General features: G+C 48.4%; 1 protein-coding gene across 1 annotated transcript; it reads right to left on the reverse strand.

Moving 5' to 3' along the window:
* Positions 1–11652: 11652 nt before the first annotated feature.
* Positions 11653–16601, reverse strand: LOC117210897 (homeobox protein Nkx-2.3-like). The gene is made up of 3 exons (XM_033454322.1): positions 15594–16601; positions 12523–12739; positions 11653–12216 (listed from the first exon to the last, which is right to left on the reverse strand). Exons 1-3 carry the CDS (start codon positions 16072–16074, stop codon positions 11892–11894), a joined length of 1023 nt encoding a protein of 340 aa, XP_033310213.1. The 5' UTR covers positions 16075–16601; the 3' UTR covers positions 11653–11891.
* Positions 16602–17373: the final 772 nt, after the last annotated feature.

Here is a 17373-nt window from a genome sequence, read left to right on the forward strand (position 1 = left end):
CGTCTCATCCTTTTCCGCGACCATGTTGACCTTTGACTCTGTGCTCTTTCGTCTCCGCTGCTTACCCGTTGCATATTCTGAATATTCTGATACACTGGTTTCTCGGTCAGAGGCATATCGCTGCGATATTGGATCAGGATCGTCGACCATTGGGACTCGACAGCGCGGTTGGAATCTTCTGTTTTAAAATTCTAAATTTACGTTGCTAACGAATACGTCGTCGGTGGATCTATTATCCAAATGAAAGAAGCGTATTGACATAGTATATTGACGAAACGATCCAGCGACTGTTACTACCGTTTAGCGAACAAGAAGCGCGAAGATGCGACGACGTCTATCGGTGTCGATACGCGTCGTCGAAAGGTCTGTTCGGTAGCACCCTCGAAGAATACCTTTTCTCGAGAAACAACGGTATTTGTATAATCAGCTCGTTTTCGGTAGCTCGGTTAATTATCGTCCATTGAACTGGCCCCCTCCTCCTTCTTGTCCAACGCCTTCGCCTAGAACCGTGGTACTTTGCACGAGCTCGGTGATTTCCTAACGGCGGCTACAAAATTTCAGAAAATCACCGTCCCTCTCCGCGCTCTTGTCCACTTCGAACTTATTCTTCTATGCTTTAACGCGCTACGATTTTCGCCAAAGCTTCGCTCTTTTTCTTCTGCTCCTCCGACGATCTTTCAAGATGGACATTTAGACGTTATTTTCTGAGAGACACCGAGAATACGGTTTCACTCACGGTCGTTCGGAGAGGGAGATTGGTCCGTTTAGCTCGGCAACGTCGGCTCCCCATACGATGTTCTGCGGAAATCGTCGAGACGAGAGTTCTGGAAGCTGGAAGTGTACGTCTGTATCAGGCCGTTTCTGCGAAAAGCCACGCTCGCGCGTCATCGTCGCTCGCCAGGTACGGCCCTGCGAACCACTATGACTTGGGAGTGCCCGAGCAGAATGGCGACATGGCCAAAAAAATTTTCCTGTTAAATAGAGACGAACGCTGTTTGCTGCTCCGCGAACATCTCCCTACGCGGCTTTTTACAGGAAATACGCGCGGGTGGAATCGCGCACCCTGTTTCGCTGCGTATTCGCGCTTTCCTTGCAGAAAAAGCAGTCACGATGTTTCTCGACAGCTCGCTACTTTATTCGTAAAGTAAAAAGAGGTCAACGAGAAAATTTAGGCGCGTTTAAGACGTTAAAGATGTTGGTTTTACAGATGTTTTGTACGACACGAAATTAGTCCGTTTTTTGCGCTTATCAGAAGTTTAAGGCCCGCCAACGTTCCACCATCGAGTCTCGTTCTTCAAAGTCGTTAACAGATTCTTTCGTTTTTGCCTTGGCAAATATCGCGCCGTTGTCGCCTGTGACAAACATCGTGACAGATTGTTGCACCTCGTTCGTCTCCCGTTTGCCTCACCGGCGGATTTCGAGCCCCTTTCAACGTGGCTGGACCAACGATCGAACTCGCAGATTCGAAAGATCCGAAAAATCCGATCGATCTAACGCTACAGCAAGGCGCGAAACGGACGCGACGTAGGTTACATTCGGAGGAAGATAACACCAGGGACGAGCGCGCATAGTCGGAGATAGATGGACGAATTCGAGGTGACGCAAAGCCACGAACAACACCATTGGCGACCATATCTTTGATGGAGTGGACCGAGAATCTCTATTAAGCCTGAATACAGCAGACGCTATTTGCGTAGCCACGCGGCTCTGCATATTTCGTGAGATTGAGTTGTTTACAAAGCGAAGACGAAGAGAGTGTCATCGTCGAGCATCGAGAAGAGAACGATCGGCGAACTGACTTCTAAAAGCTTCGGCAAATTGCGTTTTTGCTATTACGGAGAAATAGAAATTTAGAATTAGAACGTTGTAGCCGGATTTTTGCTTTCTTTCCTACGCGACCTCACGATTTCCAGATTCCCTTTTAACGTTAATTAAAAGAATCTTCGTTTTTACGACAGGTCGGAGGATCGGCAGGTCGAGGAACAGCCTATTGTGTTTATCTCCGTCCTGAAAGCTTTTTATTTGATTGCTACGTCCACCTATAATGCATATCCCTAGACGTGTTCTTACTTTTATTACCGAGCCGCGGCGGCAACCTTTGATTTAATTAGCTCTTGAAGCTGTTACTCGGCCCGTTACCACCGCGTCTCTCGAAACCACGAACGAGCGTGATCGAACTCTTCGTTCGCTCGTCAACGGTCGTTTCTCGAAAACGAGAAACTCTCTTTGCCTTCTAGTCGATCGATCGTTCGAACGTTGGAAAATTATTCGGAAATACTTGAAAAGACTTTGAGTTCTACAAATTGTAGGACTTGCTGGCTTTCTCAGGGACGTCGTATTTTAGTAACACCTTCAGAGACACGTACAAGTATCGGCCATTCTCGATTTTAGAACTACCTGAAGAACTTGGAAGAAGGTAGAGGTAAATTTCCGAAACCCACAAACGCGGTAGCCGCAAACGGAAACACGACGAAACGCAAGAACGAGTCGTTTACTAGCTGGAAGCTAGAGCGAAATTTATGCGCGCGTAAATTCAAAGTCCCTTTAAAACGGACCGGGGCGGCGGGACCAGTCTTCCTTTCTTCCGCTCCGAAAGAAGAGTACGCGTCTCTCTTTCCCTCGAATCGTCGTTAGCTTCTCCTCCCCCCCCCCTCCCCGTGATCGCAATGTATAATACATTCGCTAATTACCGGTATGGATCGCGTTGCTTCGCTACGGAATCGCCGGATCGGTGGTCGAATTTCATCTTCTCGTCGCTGATAAAGCGGCGCTTTCCGCGCGAGAGGCAACGCGATCCGCGGCGAGACATCGCCGCTGCACGAAGCTGTAAATCTTATCGTGCTAATTGCAGAGTGGCTGGGCCTGTTGGCGCGCGTTCTGGCCCGATTTAAAATGCAAATCGTTGCTCGTTGCCGGCAGCTCGCGCGCCATTTGCCTCCCCTCCGTTACAGCTCGATGAAAATTCAATGTTATATGTCGATCACGCGTCCTGGAGGTACACCGTGGAGGTAGGCGACCGTGTAGCCCGGAATTTCTGTAGCCGATTTTCTTTCCAGCGCTCGTCGATCGCTACCGGACGTTGTCGCACCGTTGACCGAGTTCAAAGGAGCGGACGTTTTCCAGGGCAAGGATGACGCCATGTTTTTGCACGATCGTCCTTGATTCTTGTTCAAGGACAAGCTGATGTGGGTTCACGACGACGGACAAAAGGAATAAAAGCGGAGGAACGGAAAGAGCTGGATAGGAGGAGGACGATGATTAATCAATTAGCGATCTCAGGACCTCCTTTAAGGCTGATGGTGGGCGAGCTTGAAAAACTGGCCAACCAAAGGAACCGTCGATGACGCTGCTGAATCCTGGTCGTGGTTTCTTTTCCTACGGATTCTGCCAGTGTTTCGGGAATAAGATAGGTCGAGTACGACGATACTCTGCCCTCCCCCCTCCGCCGCCGGTACATCTTTTTCTAGATCTAGCTAGATCGGCGAATCTTATTCCACCGACAAAAGTCTCGAAAATTCTGCCTCGTAACTGTAAACCCTTGTTTTTCATCGATACGCTACCTGCAGCGCGCAACGTTCTATCGCTGCGAACCGCGAATAGAATCGTCGTTCGGTTTTCTTTGTATTCGATCGATCCTCGGATAAAAAAGTGGCGGCTCGCTCACGGAACACGGTAAGTTTGTATTTCTTCGGCTGATCGCGTTGGTGGCGCGTTTCTTGTCCTTCGCGACCGACCAGCGTTTCAAGAGGGTGGTGGTTTATCAGGTTGTAGCTTACGCAACGACGCGATCTCGATCTCCTCGAGGTGGTCTTTTTTCGTCACTTTCCTAACGTTCGTCGATCTCCGTGCCATTTCTCTCCTTTATTCCCTGCAATTATTTCCAATCTGTCGCGGTGTTTCCCATCCGATTCTATCGCGCGAAGCACACATAGTTGGCATAGAAATCACCGACGAGCGATTCACATAGAAAATCTCAATCATCCCCGGCCGGTTTCTTTTGTACTTGGCGCCCGCTAAAGGCGGCCGCCGATTGGCCGAGGGGCGTTCAAAGAACGCCGCCATGACTCGCAAAGCGGCCGTCTTTTGTTTGTGAAACAATGGTGCACGCTGCTCGAGCTCACTTAGCGTGCCAGCCAAATGACAACCTCTTCCGATGCTTAATCTATTAGGAAAATTAGCGGTCTGCACGACCGGCCTGACCGAAGGTGCGAGGATCCTTCACCTATCGATGAACCACTTCCTATTCTGCCACGCAGATTCCTCCTAGATACGGGATCCTCGTGGCCACTTAACCAAAGCGAGTAATTGCTTGCTATAGCTTCTTTTTCTTTCTCCTGAACGTTACGACGGGTTTGATCTTGGCGATTTTTGTCCATCCTCTTATCGACTAATTACAAGTTGCCTAACCGGTCGTTATTTAATTAACTCGCGGGACTTTTCATCGTCTCTGAGAGAGACGAACGCGTTTTTCGGACGATGGGTAGACAGCAGATTTTTGGAAGTTATCAGTTTTTCGATATATTTGCGTCCCTTTTTCTTTTTTCTCTTTTCTTTTTCTTTCCACTAGATAGCACGAAGATTCGATTTAATTTTTCTTTGCTTTGTGTATATATCTAGTAGGGTAAAAAAGGTAGGTAAAAAAGGGTGATAGATAATTCGCGAGCTTGCACAGGTTATTACGCGAATGATCGGCTCGGAAGGGAGAATCGGTTTCGAGGCGATAGCTCCGGGAAAAAGACTTCTTCCGTGGTGGCCTAATTGCGAGCTGGAGAGATAATTCTTCGATTATTCACACTCGCTCCGTCGAAAACGAGAAAAAAGAAGCGGTGCCTACGAAAAAAAGCCAGGATTTATGGGCCATTACGATTCGTTCTAGTAGTAGGGTGAAAGGGTGAAATAGGCCGGGGGAATTACTTCGTCATCTACCGGCTACCCTGTAAGCGTAAACCTGCCACAGCTGCGACCAAGATGTTCTCTAGTTTATCGACGTCGTTCGTACTTTTCACAGTTGCCCGACTCTTACAGAAACCTACTTAATCCGTAGACGATTATTTAAAGATTACCGCGACGCGAGTGCTTTACCTACGTTCGATACGCTTTTCCGCCACGTTTCCAATGTTACCGGCCGGCTACAGAATAAGATTACCACGTCGATAACGGTTGGAATTCAAATTAAACGCAACCGTGAGATTTCAATCGTGGTAACAGAATGGAATAACATCGAATTCCAAATTCTACGCTTTCGTAATTCTCGTTCATTTTCGTTGATTGGTAAGACGATTCTACCTTTTGACAACATTCGTCAAATCGAGTCTCGTTCGACATAAATTCGTATAAATAATAAATTTTTTATTCGTCGAAGGCATCGTCGCAAATACGTTGCCACGATTTTCAGAGTAATTATCGCGTCTGTGTAAACCGTTTGATTCGTCGAAATCACGCACACGGAACGAAGAAACGACGATTTGTCGTCGAGCTTGGAAAGTCGAGTCGACCGTCGGTGGTTGGGTTCGTGTACATCGTTCGATCCCGTTCCGTCGCGGTAGCGAAGACGAAAGGGTTAGCAAAAACACGGCTCGCTATCCTTTTGCTTTTGCCGCGATTTCTGCGTGCGACTCGCGCGAACGCGTGCGAGCGAGATCTCTCATAAAATCAAATAATTCGGTCGAAAGCGGGCTCGAGGAGCCCGATATATCCGCGGGAACGGCAATAAAAGGGCGAGCACGCCGGTGGCTCTCGTTCAACGACCGTATCGAAAGGAAAACGAAACGTTAACGTAAACTGAAAAACAATCGAGTGAGCGGCGGCTGTCACTCCGGCGACGAGGCTGGCATCCGCAGCCCGAGTCATCTGTTTCCTACGCGGCTATGTCGTTTATTTTTCCAAAATGGCTGCTAAAACACCGGCTCCCGCCGTCTAACGCGAGCCCTCGCGAGAGTAATTTGAGACCTATTTATAGGTGGCCACCTAACCCAGACCTATTGATGAACGGTTTTTATAAAGTAGCCCCGATCGAGGTTGCTCCGCTACCGGCGCGCTTCGATTCATACCTTTGACCGCATTCTTCCAATACGGTCAACTTGCCGTGTTCGTAATAATACGGACTAGATTAGGCGCAAGCAGAGAGCCAAGAAGATGGAGAATCGACGAGGGCATATGGGGTTGGAAATATTTAGGCGACTAATCGACCATTTACATTCGATCGTTGTTATTATCGGAATTATTTACGAACAATGCACGAAAAATAAGATTTTCACTGTAATTCTAAAGGATCGTTCTTCTCGCTAGGTTTCCGATATTCTGAACGTTTTTTCGACGAAGGATCAAGGTCGTAAATAAAAAAGACAAAAAGACAAATACAAAAGATTCGAAAATTTAACCACTAAATTTCCCACGAATCAACGAGGAAGTTTTCAATTTTCCAGAGACCAGGCTTCTTCTCTCCAGAAATCGTCGCTTAATTCTCAACGAAATTACCAACGAGAAGTGGACGCTTTCGAGGCTGCTGCGTCAGGGAAGAGGAGCGCAGAGGAAAAGGGGGAAAAGAGGGAAAAGAGGGAAAAGTCGAGCGAAAGAATTTTCCGAACTCGTAGCCGCGGAGCTGCATGAAACGCTGTTGATTGGCCGGTCGTGCGCCAATTTTCCTCGACGTCGCTTCGCCACGAAAAATCGGTAAATTGCTTCTTTGAAATGCCGGAAAAGCCGGAGGGAACAGTTTCCTTCGTAGTTCCTCAGAGACGACTCCTTCGTTCGTACAACCGGAGCAAGCATCGTTGTAGTACGCTCGATGATCCGTGCGCTCTTTGACCGATTCTTTCTCTCGTCGTCTCGATCCGACCGCGAATTTAGAACGCGCGTCTCGTTACTCGAAATTCCGTCCCTCTGACGGAACTCCGTCGCTTCCATCCTCTGACGTTCGCCGATAAAGTTTGTCGTTTTCGCGGCCAATCGCGAATAGACGAGAGGGCTGGTTGCGAGAGGGTGCTTTAATCATCAGTACTTTGCCTTCAATTTTTAATATCGATACGGTATCGTAGATATTACAAATTTGCACTTTTCTTAAAATACGTGTTTTACCGCACGACGTTCGTACTACTTTCCACTTAGAAATCGGCAAGTACGTGGTCGTTGTTTTTTTCTTTTTTCTTCTTTTTTTTTTTTTTGCCGGTATCGTAGCTCGTGCGATGAAAAATACGAGCCGTTGTGCGAGTTGCGTATAGACGCAATTACGAGAATCGCGTTTGTCGGCGTGTCGAGACAGAGTTAACAAAGTGACACGTTCCTCGAGGCAATCCTCCGACACGGCGGTCCTCCGACAGGAGGCGAGGCTGATTTTTATTCAGACACGCGGCCTGCTCATAAGGCGAATGGAATTGCCGGTTCGAAGTTTGAGATTTTCTGCCGCCACTTGTCGTCTCTCCGGCCGCGGCCTCTCGCCTTCCTTTTTTCATCTCTCTTACACACAGACCTCGTGACTTGTGACACGCGTTTCAATCGGGACGGTTGCCAAGGAAACCCAGGAACCGGAGTGTCACGCGGACTATTGAAGAGGTTAAAGGGGACTGCGATTCCTTTTCGTCGAGTGCGCTGGAAACGCGGTGACAAGTTCCCCTATTCTCCGTACAAATTACGAGGACGGTCCAGAAACATCTTTATTAGGTCGTTGTAAAGTAGTCGTTAGCTCAAGGAAGCTCGCTTTTTACACGATTGTTCGATCGATCGGTAAATATCGTTCGATGTCTTTCGGTTTACGACGATTTCTCGCGCTACGTAAAAAGATATTCGAACGCGAGAAAGGATTGGCCGAGCCCGATGAAAAGTATTTCGCAGGGATTGCACAGGTCGATTATACTTTTAAATTTCTGTTTCGTGGCTATTGTAAGAGGCGGCTTGCTCGTCCCCGCAAAAAAGCGCAATTTTCTGTTCCGTCCTGAAATGGTTCGTATGAAATTGATAATAGCTACCATCTAGCCAAATAAATTCTCGCTGTACCGTCCTCCCTCGTGAAACCCTTTGAAAATCGTTGCTAACCGAACTCTGAGCTTCCATTTCGTTGCAACGAAAATGTACGGTCGGCCGTTATCTTCGACGATACCGGTACCGGATAACGAAACGGTATTCTTCTCACGCTGGTACTCGTCTCGCGCGATCTGCTCGCAGCAAGTCTAATTACCCTCCGCCTCCGGCGCTAACGAACTCGCAACGGTGATATTTTTAAAACGGTTTGCGTCTTTCCGAATTAACCTCGACGCGGAGAGTCTCGACTACTTGGTTCGCAGACGGTCGAAAACGTCGGAACGGAGGCCAGGGAAAGGGGTTGAAAGGGGTGAAAAGGGGCCGCGCGGCGCACGGTCGGACAGCCGGAAGACCGTTCAGCGCTATTAACAGCTAATGAAAATTAGCTTTCGTCGGTTGATTGAGCGTCAAATCGTCCCTTTCTTGTTTCGGGAGAGAGAAGTCCGCCACCGGTGTCGTTAGACCGACGACGTACTCCTGTTTCGAATCCCAGTGCTCTCCTCGTCCTGTTTCTCTCTCTCTCTCTCTCTTTTTCTCTCCCTCTCTCTCTCCCTCTCTCTTTACATTTCACTCGTTCGCTCGTTCTACTCTATAGCGGATCGAGGAAATTCCGGAGCGAAGTGCTCCAGTCCTCGGCCTCCGTCGAACAATCGTACAGAATCTCGTACGACTAACGCGAGAGTCGACGTTAATCCGTATCGTGGAATTTGCGAGTCGAGGGAAGCCGAGGATGATCGCGAGTTGTGATTCTTGCAGAATTTGGTGCAGCATGATCTCGCGTAGAATGGCGATCTTGTTTTTAAGTCTCCTCTCTATTTCCGAGGCTGTGAATCGAGGAATTTGAACGGTCGTTTCGAGTTCGTGGTAGAATTCGACGTAAGTATACACGTGCTTCGTAGGAAGAATATTTGTTGTTCTTTCCCAGAATGTTGCGAATTGTTTCGAGCTTCCGTGGCGTTCGCGATAACATGCTACCCTTTTCTTCGTCGCGTCGAGTAACGCGGAGTACTTTGCTCCTCTCGATAAACGTCTCTCGAAATTTCACGGTATCTTTCGCGTTTACCGCGAAAGCTCGGAAAAAGATCGCACGAATAACGGAGTTTAGTCGGCGATGCGTTGCGTAACGAATATCGCGGAATATTCTCGTGGCGCGTTTCCCTCGAAAATCGAAACGAGCAACATCAAAAATAGGTCATTCGATTTGGACCGTCTCGAAGGTTGATTATTCCGTCCGATACAATAGACCGCGTTAATTTCTTAATGGAAACCACAAGTAATCCCGAATAGTTGGGGCCACTAGTTACGATCGCGTGTCAGCACAAGGCTTCGTTTAACGCGAGAGCATTATGGCTTTCGAATGTTTAGAAGACTATATAAACGTAGCAGTAATGGACTGCAGAAACGACTATAAAATCCATCTTACGAACCGATCCCGAGTCGTTGCTGCGAGTCAACTTTGTCATTGATGGTCTCGCGGCTGGACGATTTAATTGCAGCGAAATTCCTTCCGTTCTTTTCTCTCTGTTTTACGATGGTCGCCGTCGGCTCGGTGTTGGCTGTTCGTTCGAAAAAAAAAAAGCGTAAAGGCACGGTGTTACGCGACAGGACCCTTGTTTCGATTTGATCGCTGCACGCGCGATTGTTCGAGTTTTAGTCGCGATTCGCGAAGGAAAGTCTCGAGCGAGTTAAGCTCGTACTTCTTTCGTGGAAAAATGTCGCTTTGGTTCTACGATTTTCCAAAATAACGCAAGAAGCATTCGCGGGTAACAGCTTTCACAATCGTGACCGGCACAGTAGCGGCGTTTTGCCTTTGAACATCCACTCCATTTTCGTGCTGATCGAGGAGAACGAGCCGCAAAGACCCTTTGCAGCAGGATAATGTAACTCCTTTGTTTATAACAGATGAGTGTCAGATCTAGCTTTTTTCCTTCGTCCGTCGGTTAAGTCTGCTCGTCTCCGCGTCTGAATAAACATATCTGATGTCTGTCGGGCCCACCCAGACGAAGCTATTAAAATTCCTATGGGAAAGTCCCTTCCATTCGAGGGCTGATAGCGCGGTGATTTTTCGCGAGCGCTGTTCGATCGACGCTCGTTCCGTTCTCGTTACCGGTATCGAGTTGCCGAACCGCTCTGGTCAAGTCGGTCAAGCCGGATACGCGTACCGTTTGCTCGTGAAACCTCTCCGATGCGATTTCCAATTATACGTCTGTTAGAACCGACAAAACTCGAGCTTCCTCCGTATGGCTGTCGACGATTCTACGCTTTTGACAGGACTGTCCGATTCGCGCAAAAGATTCTCCACATTGTCCTCCAGCGACTTTGAGAATCGTAAAAAGAACTTTCGTTTCGAGGAGTAAATCGTGTCTAATGTTTCTTTATTTTTCCAACGATTAAACGGTTAACTGCGGGCCCTCGTGCAAGGAGTAAAAAAATGCCGACGTTTTAACGCTGCTCTCAGGAACGTACGAGCATAAACGAGATCGCAAGCAGCGGCCCAGAAAAAAGGAGCTACTTCTTTGGAAGATGTCTCGGGTCAAGCACGTCGAGTTTTTACGATCTCATGGAGCTTCGACGTGTAGACATTCGAGAGAGTGACTCGTCAAGGAGGGTGTTGCAGACAAGAAGACACGCTTATTCTCTCTTTTTAATGAACCACGTATATTTCGAATAGATCTGTGTGATCACATATGTACGTACGCAGAAACAATCGGAGCGTTGGCTCGACGCGCGTCTTACATTACGGTGACTATAATTAATCGGTGTCAGTGTCGATCGACTTTATTGCACGTGCTTGTTTCTTAAATGTTTCTACTTTATTTCCTCTTTTGTTGAACTCTCTGCCTCCTTCTTTCTCTCTCTCTCTCTCTCACACGCGCACGCACACACACACACACTCTCTCTCTCTCTCTATCGAAAAATTTATAAATTTAACAGCGTTTGACGCAGTTCCGATATCGAGGAAATTACGTTGGTTAAGTACAAACAAAGTAACAAAACAGAATACAGCGACACGTTCGAACGCTAGAAGGAAGTTGGTGGAATTTGGAGGTATAACTATCAAATGATATTAATCGTGGTTTCCGTGACAGCCGTATAGAGCGATAGATTTCTATCGTCACGTGCGGCTTCAGAATAAATAAATACTCCACTCACCGATGCCGTTCGAGATTCCATTTTATACAGTTATTTACACGCTAATTTACATTGACCTTCGTCCTAGACTCTGATATATCTATAAGAAAATTTATAATTAACGCGTACAGTAAATTCCTCGGACACTACGTGGATTAATCGATAACGTGCTCATTTATCAACCATCAACCATTACTTCGTAATAGGTAGTGCGAGTGACTGTAATTACGAGCGTTGCCTCGTATCCGTTCGGAGAGAATGAGAACGTCGGCTATTTAAATTTACGTTGCAATCGAGGTACGTTTAACATCCGTGTGTAGTCTGATTCAGCCGACGACATTTTTCGATTCGCATAGAACGTCGGAAGGTAGACTGGTTTAACGATGACCGGACTAAGACTGTACGAAGCGAACGATAAGTACAGCTACAGAAACCAGTAACCCTCGTAAAACAGCCTTCCGTGGATCTATTCTTTCGCCGATCAAGTGGAATATCGATAAAAAAAAAAAAAAAAAAAAAGGTAGCGAGAGAATCGAGCACTTTGAAACGGACTAGTTTGCTCGCGATCCGAGAATTACACGATCTAAAACTTCTTTGGAAACTTTGATTCGGTAGAGATAACGCGATAGGTGTGCACGATGAACGCTGGACGACTTGGCGGTAGCTCGGAGCCGCGGTTCACCGAATCGATCAACCAACGACACTCTCGTTCTCGATCCTAGCGAAATGGCGAAATTTTCGCTTTACTTCTCGTCGTTGAGTTTCGCCAGCTGGCTCGGGTCGAGGTCCGGCGCGATCGTGTTTTGCACCTGAATGTGAGTGGAGTGAAGGGGCGGGCATAGCAAGGGATGATAGGGGAGACAGTAGTACGGGAAACCGCCGAGCGCTTTGTTCGCCGGATGAATTTGCGGGGCTGACATTTGCCCGGGAAGTTGCCCGGAACCACGAAGTGGCAATCCCCTCAGATGCTCGTCCGGATGCACGAGCACTCGTACCGCCACGCGCCTCGCGTTTCCGGAATTAACCAGCGCGCCTAGCTCCTGCTGCTGTCGTCTTTTGGTCTTGTACCTGGACCGTCGACAAATTGCAAATTAATTAACATTCTATGATACTGGAATTCGTATTTGTCCGATTCGAATCGGTCGCGAATGTTTGCTTTCGCGACAGAGTAGAATGGAATGAACGATTCGCGTTGAAAGACGAGAAATCAACCGTGTTCGACCACGGATGTTTATGCAAATTCACGTTTCTACCTAAATAGCGACTTGTTTCGTCCTTTTAAGCGGTTCAACGAGCGCGTATTACTCGCACCCGTTAAATTGATCGTAAATGCATAAATATCCAGGGTCTATCGACTACGCCGTATCATCGTACCGTCTGTTTTGGAACCAAATCTTGACTTGAGTCTCGGTCAGCTTGAGTCCTCGCGCAAGGTCCGCTCGCTCGGGCCCCGACAAGTATTTCTGCGCCGCGAATCTTCTCTCCAATTCGTAAACCTGGGCGTGAGAGAAGGCCGCCCTGCTACGTTTCTTCCTGCTCTGCAGATTCTGTCCGTGATTCTGCGCCTCGAACATGTCTTCCTCCCCGTCCTCTGCAAAATCACAAGCGTTAAAAACCTGTGCGACGATGATCATCGAACTCGAGGATATTCGCGAGGATATCGGCCGGTTGATCGTTCTAGTTAGAAACAAACTCGAGTTACAGACAGAAATTCACGATGGAGCTTCTCCAAATTTGCGTGTAAACAAACGCGTGGATCGGGAAAGGATGATCTATCGCGATCATAAATCAAACGTTTCCACTACACAACGACGAGAGAAGAGAGAGAGAGAGAGAGAGGGAGAGAGGGAGAGAGAGAGAGAGGAAACGTTGGATAGAGAAACGAACGAGTAACCATCCACGGACAGCAGCCATAGAAGCGGCAAACGATCGGAGAGAGTTCCGCCAGCTTTTGATGTCTCGTTCAAACATTAACACGTGCACTCGCTACTCCGACATGTTTACGCTGCTGTTCCACGGTAATTCTCCTCTAAGTTTAACCGGTTGCAATGGAGTGCAATCGCGTTCCCCTCGGCACCACGAAAATTCTGCTCCCTTGCCGACGGTCATTCTGTTTCTCGAGCTTCGAGCCAAAGAATAAACTTTTAGCTGGGAATTCGGGCTATTGTTGGATTTTATGCGCTACCTTGAAGCGGCTTTCTTTTGGCAGTTTTGTCATTTATCAGTGGGGTGTTGCGCGTTTTGGCGATTGCGTTGAAAATCCACTTTAGGGCAAAGGGGTGTAGACAAAGGAGACGTTGAGCGTACGGCACGAGGGTGAAAGTATAGCGGGATACGATACGGTCGAGGATCAGATCGAAAATAACGATTAGGAGGAAGAGCTAGGTAGATAAATTATTAGGCGATACAAATTTTCTCCGAATCGTCAAAGTTAAGATTCGATCGATGAGATTGTTTCTACTCGTAAGATGAGTTTCCAGAGATTGGAACTTCTTTCGCATAGCTTTTCCAGCTGGCAGTTGGTCCCTTAAGATCGTTACGCGCAAAACCGACCGATCGTACCGAGTAATTTGCACCGATTTTCATCGGTCGCTGTGGAAAGACCGAGAAAATGGAAACAGAGAAACAAAGCAGCGGTGGAATACGGAAGAAGTCGTACGTTGCTCGAGGAATAAAACACCGTTCCGATGTATCCGGCGAACGTGAAACGAACGTCGAAACGAGCCAAGACGAAGAAAAGAGAGAAGCCCGAAATCTCGGAGAAAAATACAGACTGAAAAATCAGTTTCGTGTGACATCATAATTATTTCGTCCGTAGCCCGGGTCCTGCGTCAATGTTTATCGACAGTAGCCTGGCCGATGGGGGGACTCGAAGCATTTAGAGAGATCTATATTTGATCACTTTCGACGTCAACTCTGTGCCATCTCGTCCGGCTAATGCGTCCCTCCTCTGACGCTCGTCAAACATCTCCTACGCGTCCCACATCGTGAGTGTTCGAGAGCAGCAAGTGCCGTTTGCTCTCACTCCGATTACATCGAGAGATGACCCTTCGTGTGCACCTTCTCCGAAGCGGCCGCTCATCGTTTTCAAATAAATTGATATGGTCACGTTAAACCTCGATCAAACGAAACGTTATATCCCCATTTTGCCCGGCGAATCGTAGACGCGGACATTTCGACGAATTCTTTGCGCAAACTTGACTCTCGCGACGAGTGAAACGAGACACGAGAGTTCGTTGTATTACGAGCTTCTCGCGTCTCGTAATACACCACAAACTCGATCATCTTGCGCAAAAGATTTACAATCGTGGGTATCGAAAGATATCGGAAGGTATCGAAGACGACTGGAATAAGCTGCTGCGTGTACGTCCGACGCGATTCGACGGTTTAATATTAACATCGAAGGGGATGGAGTTGTTTTACTTGGGACGAGGTTCGGTTAAGAAAGTGCCAGAAGAACGTCCTATCCATTACCGTATTAAGCGATTCGAAAGCATGGTGGCGGAAATCAGGGGACTCCGTAATTTCGTGAGTGAGACTTGAAACGGTGCCAGGTCGTGCCTGCTCCTCTCCAACCCTCTCGAGCGGCGAACGAGCGAGCGATCGTCGCGTACGAAACGGCTTTAGGCAGGAATTACTTAATTACCGGTCTCTCGTTATCTCGCTGTATTTCGATTACGCAAAATGTTGGCGAATCGAGAAGGAATCTGGCGAGCGAGCGATCGCTGACGCTCTCGGGTCGTCGGACGTATTCGACGACGACGAGTCTCGAAGGATGAAGAAGTCGAAGCGAACGGTAGAAAAAGCGATTTCTTTAGGATCGATCTAGGTAACCTTGATCTAAATTTGTTTTTTACCGTGATCCACGGATCGTCGAGGATCCAAGACAGAGCAACAGTGTGGCCAGAGATCGAACAAGTGCAAGAAGCAGAGTGGCCGGCCACTTGTGACGTCTGCCGTAGTCGAGCACCACTTATGCTACTAAAATTACATTCGATCACGTTATCTGCGCTCGGGTTAACTTAAAAAACCCTTGAAAGCTCGCCTGTTACAAGGATACCGGAGACCTAAATGATCTCTTAAGTCCGCATCCTCGTGGCAGACACACGATCACCCAGAAGGGAAGCGGCCTCGGGATTTTCGCTCTAAGTGGACCCGACTCCCTACTCTCCTCCGGTTCATTCAGTTCTATCAGCCTATCGGGTCATCGATAGACGGACCGAGCCGATCGCAGACCTCGTAATTTTACCTCCGGTTAACCCGTCGTTAGAGACCGAGAGAACATTCGACGTGGAAAATTTAAACGACTTTTCGTTTCGCAAATTCTGTACGAGTTCGCGCGGAAACGAGTCGATCCGGCCGTAGAGATTGGACGGCCAGCTTTCGTTCTCACGGTTAAGAATCGTTCGACAGAGATCAGTATCGTTACGGTTATCAACGCTCACCCAAATATTTGTTCTTGCTCATGTCCAACGCCTCGTCCTGTTGCCTCTGCGAAGAGTCCCTCGAATCCTTCACCGGCTGATAACCACCCATGTTGCCCAGGCTCTCCAGATGCTTGAACGTTCCCTGAGCCAAGTGTGGAATATTTCCAAAGTTGGAGATATTCGCGTGGACCAGGTTTCTCGTCAGGATGTCGAGTTCGCGGGCCACGTTGAGATCCGGCGAAGGTAGCCTCGAGAATCTGGCCATCTGATTACGATCCTCCGATCGAGTTTCCCTGTGGCCGTTCTCCAAACAATCGTAGTCGCGTTGATGGGATTTCTTCGCGAACGACGCTACAGCTTGCGCTTCTTCCGACTCCGAAGGTCGTCGTTCCGTGTACGAGGTTCTTCTACTCAGGATATCGGCGATACTGAAGGGAGTTAATTGAGACGGTTTCGGGGAAGCTTCGCTCCGTTTGTCGTCTTCCACGATATCCGACATCTCTTCTACTTTCTCGTACCGAGCTCGATTTCCCGCAGACAGCTCTCTTCGAACCTTACCACCAGAAAAGTCTCTCGATTTCCCGCGCACTTTGTCTTTTGCCTATATTATATTTTCACAAGTTCGACGATCGTATTCCTTCGATGTCCATCGTTTCACATCCTCTTCGCACTTTCATCGGCCACGTTTCTCCGACATCGTTCACTACCTCGGTTTATTCCTTTGTCGAACAGCGGTCCAGCCCGATCGATCTCTATTCTCTTTCGTTCGATCCTCTATTCGGCAAAGCCTCGTCACCGACTCGAATCAAGGGTTTTTCTACCCAGCCCACGCTCGATGGTAGCCACGACTCGACTGGCCGTCCCGTTGGCCAGATTCTCCTACAGAGGAGGAAGAATCGCGCTGAAACGACGCGTCGCGTTTATTAATTGTCACTCGGCAGCGCTCGAGAGGGCCGCGTGCACCCTTCCGCGGCGAGCGTGCTTCGGTCAAGTGTGCTTGTCGCTCGTGGAGACTTATTTTTCGAATTAGTCCGCGGCCACTTCGCCGCCAGCTTCCTTCTTCCCTTCCACCCACGCCCGCCATCTTCCCCTTCTATGCCAGCCACCCCCACCAGCCAAACATCCCTCCACTCTCGTCGATCGGTGACGAGAGACTCGTTCTTCCTTGTCCATCGAGTTCCAGGCTCAGGACACGGGTTTTACGCGTCACTTCGGTGATCCTAGAACGTTTAACCGATTAACGGGAAGCGGCAGTGAAATCCTTCCTAGGGATGAATGGTCGATCGGTCTTTTCGGAGGTTGTTGCACGATCTGAAATTGCATCGACGCTATTTCCGATTAATCTGGATCGCGAGCTTAATCGGTCCGGTTAAACAGGGATTGTTCTTTGCCAGGATGGCCGAAGCTTCTTCAACGTATCCTATTTACCCGATTTTGTAGCTTCCTTTTGTTGTAGATTGGTACCGGCACAGTGGAATAAACCGCGTCTGTACAGACCTTGCCCGAAGAGGATCGCGCGATTGGCAGAGAGCGTGATCTTTGTCCCGTTGCTAGACCATTCGATGTTGTTTCAGTATTTTTTCAAGACCGCCGTTCGTTTTCTCTCCGGTCTCGTTTCCAACCCTTTCGCTCCAACCTCGAAATTCGCGACGATAACGTCGTTCGCCGGCTTAAACTAGCTCGTGGTGTAGGTTAAATTCGAGTTTCGCGGGTTGTGGCGTAGGTGGAGCTTTAAACGAGGTCCAGGTTGGAAGCGGGACGCCCGACGAGGCTTCCGTCACGACGCAAGCCTCGCCCT

This window comes from Bombus bifarius, unplaced genomic scaffold (assembly GCF_011952205.1).
Source record: "Bombus bifarius isolate JDL3187 unplaced genomic scaffold, Bbif_JDL3187 scf7180000008213, whole genome shotgun sequence".
Taxonomy (NCBI): domain Eukaryota; kingdom Metazoa; phylum Arthropoda; class Insecta; order Hymenoptera; family Apidae; genus Bombus; species Bombus bifarius.

Bases quoted from the DNA above. Each gene is read 5' to 3' on its own strand.
- LOC117210897 (XM_033454322.1), bottom strand. From the start codon at position 16,074: ATGTCGGATATCGTGGAAGACGACAAACGGAGCGAAGCTTCCCCGAAA. The intron at 12,740-15,593 runs GTGAGCGTTGAT...GTGATTTTGCAG, and splicing joins GAGCAAGAACAAATATTTGG to AGGACGGGGAGGAAGACATG. The intron at 12,217-12,522 runs GTACGATGATAC...TCGACGGTCCAG, and splicing joins ATTTGGTTCCAAAACAGACG to GTACAAGACCAAAAGACGAC.